At 43.9% G+C, this 4,833-nt stretch overlaps 1 gene segment (V, D, J or C); it reads left to right on the forward strand.

The window, feature by feature from the left end:
* LOC103671857 overlaps positions 1 to 715 on the forward strand; it is a 1,149-nt gene extending 434 nt beyond the window's left edge. The window contains 1 exon segment of the V gene segment in view: positions 129 to 715. Within this exon segment, the coding sequence occupies positions 129 to 550 (422 nt within the window).
* Positions 716 to 4,833: the final 4,118 nt, after the last annotated feature.

Below are 4,833 nucleotides of genomic sequence, written 5' to 3' on the forward strand. Positions count from 1 at the left end.
ACACACACACACACACACACACACACACACACACACACAAAATAATCTCACATAAAATAAAGAGCAGAAGGGAAACATGAAAATGGCTCAGAATGTTTGAACTTTGTACTTCTCTCTTCTTACTGTAGGATCCAGTGGGGAGGTCGTGATGACACAGACGCCACTGTTGTTGCCTGTCACACCTGGAGAGATGGCCTCCATCTCCTGCAAGGCCAGTCAGAGCCTCCTGCACAGTGATGGAAACAGTTACTTGTATTGGTACAGGCAGAAGCCGGGCCAGTCTCCACAGCTCCTGATCTATGGGGCTTCCAACCGTTTCTATCGGGTCCCAGGCAGGTTCAGCAGCAGCGGGTCAGGGACAGATTTCACCCTCAAAATCAGCAGGGTGGAGGCTGACGATGTGGGAGTTTATTACTGCGGGCAAGGGTCACATGCTCCTCCCACAGTGGTTCAGGCCCAGCACAAACCTCCTGCCTGGGAGGAGGCCCAGCTGCCCACATGCGTTGCTGGTCTGAGGAACAGCCACAGCAGATGCTCTGAGTCTGTGTAAGAGAACGATGTTGGGGACTCAGGAGAGCAGGTATATGAGGCCGAGCACTTCAGCTTTCCCTCAGGCATCACACGGTAAGGCCCTGTCAGCCTCCACAGCCTTGCTTGGCAGAACCAGCCAGGGAGCGGAGGGGCTCAAGTGTCCCCTGAGCAATGAGACATGACCTTTGGGAGAGCTGAATGAAAGTTCATCCTATTCCTTCCTGTCTTGCCTACAGTCTATCTTTAGTCACATAAAAATAAAACATTTTAAAAACCCAGAAATTTGAGGGAGATTTATGGTAACCCAAGTTGAGCAAAGTTGGTGCTTAGCCATTTTCAAGAAAGTTTTTAAAATGTAATATCTAATTATATTCGGAAATTAATGTTTCCTCGTTCTTCCAATTTCATACTTCTTCTTTTTAGTACTTTTCTCCTCAGCCCATGAAGTTGGTTAGGGTAGGAATTTGACAACAAAGTCTCAACAGGAGGATTGACTGAGAACAATCAGTAAGAATTCTGGCATTTGGACACCTTAATAGACTTGTACAGAGCAGTAAAATATCCTAATGCTAAATGTCTGATTTGCCTCAGTTACCTGTTGCTGAGGAAAAAGTGAGTTCTTTTCATTCCAAAGTTGTGTTTTAAAAATAAAAGGCATAAATGGAACATCGTGTGTTAATAATCCTCAAATAAATAGCTAAATAAAGATAAAAAGCATAAACTGGAAATTGTGGAGCACAGTATTTGCCTTGGAGGAAAAAGAACAGTATGAGATATAGGGTTTTTTTCTCAAAAGGATGGAATTTTCAGTCTGTGGATGAACTTCAGGAAATGGGGACATAATGGACGTTCACTGTGTGACAATTACCCTGCTCTTGGCCCTCGTGGTGGAGTTGAGGGTTGATGATGGGAAGTGGAAAGGAGCCTGCTGTGTTCCTTAGGAAGAACCACAGAACTGAAGAGCCATCTGCCTGGATTCCCAGTTTGAGCCTTGAGGGACCCTCCCCACTCCCACCCCTCGCGGCTTCACAGGAAAGTGATGGAGGGCCTTCTATGTGTAATGATCAAGGTCTAGTGAGATTTCAGTACAAGTGGACCTGAGGTCATGTGACGCCATCAACCCCAACAGCAGAGGACAGCTTCTGAAAACTTGTTGGGCCCCAAGAGGTAGGCAGCAGAGACCATGTTGGGGGCTGTGGGTTGCAGGAGATGCAACATGAAATAGTAAGTTAACCAGGAGGCCCAGCAGGGCCTAAATCAGCAGTGGAGGTGGAGACCAATATCCCTGATCTGGTTATAAATGGTGATTTTATTACAGTACCGGGACAGGATCCGTGGGCAGAAAGAGCGGCTGCACTGGGATTGTGAAGGTGGTGAAGGAAGGCTGATTCTATAAATCTATATATACGTGTAGACTCGCAGTCGTGGCTGGGCCACATACAGGTCAGGGGGGAGACGAAGGTCTTCACACAGAGGGAACAAGAACCTGAGAACCATGAAAGGACCTATTCTACACGATGAGAAAGACTGTATGAACGTATAAGAACAGTTTTCTAAACACCAATCAGGAAAAAAAAGATATAAAAATAGTCCTTGTTTATGTTATACCATTATCTTAGGAAGTGTTCCCATTAAGAAATTCCTTCGATTGATCTTAATCCAGTCATCTGTTGAAGGGCATCTCGGCTCCTTCCATGATTTAGCTATTGTGGACAATGCTGCTATGAATGTTGGGGTGGATTAAGAAGATGTGGTCCATATATACAATGGAATATTACTCAGCCATCAAAAAGCATGATTACTTAACATTTGCTGCAACATGGACGGGACTGGAGGAGATAATGCTAAGTGAAATAAGTCAAGCAGAGAAAGACAATTATCATATGGTTTCACTCATTTATGGAACATAAGAACTAGGAAGATCGGTAGGAGAAGAAAGGGAAGAATGAAGGGGAGTAAACAGAAGGGGGAATGAACCATGAGACACTATGGACTCTGGGAAACAAACTGAGGGCTTCAGAGGGGAGGGGGGTGGGGGAATGGGATAGGCTGGTGATGGGTATTAAGGAGGGCACGTATTGCATGGAGCACTGGGTGTTGTATGCAAGTAATGAATCATGGAACTTTACATCAAAAACTAGGGATGTACTGTATGGTGACTAACATAATATACTCAAAGAATATTATAATAAAAAATAAAAATTAAAAAAAAGAAAGAAAGTCCTTCAATTAATCTGGTGTGTGTGAAGTTAATATGATGGGATATACACCCATCTATTGATGACCAGGAGTTTTATACTCACTGCCTGGTACATGAAATATTTCTTATTTTACTCTTACTTAAAATGGACTCTTAGCTCTCTCTACGTAGGAAACAACCTGTTTTTCCCTGTTAAGTCCTTCTGTGGTGTTGAACTGCCCAGGTGACTGGAAATGGCAATTCTAATGCTCGTCTTTCACACTCCTCAACAGTTGTCCTGGTAACAATGCGTACCTGGAAGGTTTGCCCCAGCAGGACCCGTCTGTTTTTTAGAGACTCTCTCTTGCGCAGCACCAGAGTTTATGGGAACTATTTTCTTCTATAGATGAGCTGGCAGGAAGCCAAGAAGATGGGCCTTCCCTTCTCAGTGGTTGAGTCTAGCGAGACACACGTCTGTCCATCATCGGTGTCTCTGTGCTCTCTTACAGTGTCTGGGCCAGTGTGCTGGGTCCCCAGCACCGACCAGACTTCCACAGTCAGAACTTTCTTCAAACTTCTGCAGGCAGCAAGAACTATATTTTTATTGCTTTTTGAAAAAGTTTCAACGGTTTTCTTTTTTTTTTTTTTTAAAGATTTTATTTATTTATTTGACAGAGATAGAGACAGCCAGCGAGAGGGAACACAAGCCGGGGGAGTGGGAGAGGAAGAAGCAGGCTCTTAGCAGAAGAGCCTGATGTGGGGCTCGATCCCATAACGCCGGGATCACGCCCTGAGCCGGAGGCAGACGCTTAACCGCTGTGCCACCCAGGCGCCCCTCAACGGTTTTCTTTTTTGAATACTACTTCTTGGCCATTTTATTTTCTTCCCCCTGGGACATATAAAGATCTATCTTATTAGGAGTAGGTAAGTAGACATCAAACTGAGAAGAAAGTAAAGGAGAGGGAAATCTTTTTCTCTGCATGGGGTTTAAAACTTTCTAGTTTGTGGAAATTGGTGACGTTAGAGTGAGCAGAATGGACAATATATATTGTCACATAACTCACATGGCAATGACAACAACAGCCAGCACTGAGCAACATTTTCTATGTATCAGCGGTAAGTTACTGAAATGTATTCTATTGTTTTCTTGTTACCTCCTTCGGAATTTTATTTGCAAGAGAAGAGTAATTTCACATGTGCACTATTTTTCAAGAGCTGTTCCATTCAACATGATCTGCATCAGGCTGACACCAGAAATAAAATCGGGTTATTTCCCTATTTAATAAAGGCTGGTGTGGTAGACGGACACCCCAGAGTATCTCTGACCCAGCAACCAATTCCATAGTGACCCTATTTAAATGAAAGCCCAGGAACTTCCAGTGACAGATCCAGGTTTTCTGAGGTATTAAAATATTGGATGCATGTGTTGCTTTTCTCATAAATGCAAACTCCCATTGGATTATAGACTCATGCCAGTGGATCTCCAACTTACGGGCCAGGTGAGAGCCTTAGGATCTCACACGGAGCTAACGAGAACTGGGGGTGTCCTCACAGGACCTGGTTCTACTTGATGGCAAGGAGTCAGTACGGGCAGAGTACTTCTAAACACCATTCAAATACGATTAATATAAAATCATTTATTTTTCTTTATTCCCCATCATCTCAAGGGAATTACATGTCTGAGAAATCTTTGGATTAATCCTCTCTAGACGTGTATACGGACTGACATAAAAATGGCAGACTATGCACCATATTGTAACAGTTGGTTTCCCAAAATTTCATGTTTTTATATTCACAGCCTGAGATAGAATATCCTTTACCTTCTCCTGCCGCCTCACACTGGGTAGTAGCTGCCTCTGCAACAGACACGTGATTTCTTCCCTGTCAAGTTTGTTTGATTTGAGTGCATTTCTATAACTGAATTCACTAGGTTTCAGGAAAAGACCATTTCTAACACCCGATTCTACCATTCTTAACACTTGACCTGATGACAGAAGCTGCGAGAAAACTCTTGAACTAGCTCAGCTCCAAACTGTTATTGGGGGAAATGCTGATGACCAGAACTAGTGGGAGGGGCTGCTTCCTTACCCAGACTGGGAGGATGAATGTGAGCAACGGGGCGT

The sequence above is a fragment of the Ursus maritimus genome, unplaced genomic scaffold (genome assembly GCF_017311325.1).
Source record: "Ursus maritimus isolate PB19 unplaced genomic scaffold, ASM1731132v1 scaffold_6, whole genome shotgun sequence".
Lineage (NCBI taxonomy): Eukaryota > Metazoa > Chordata > Mammalia > Carnivora > Ursidae > Ursus > Ursus maritimus.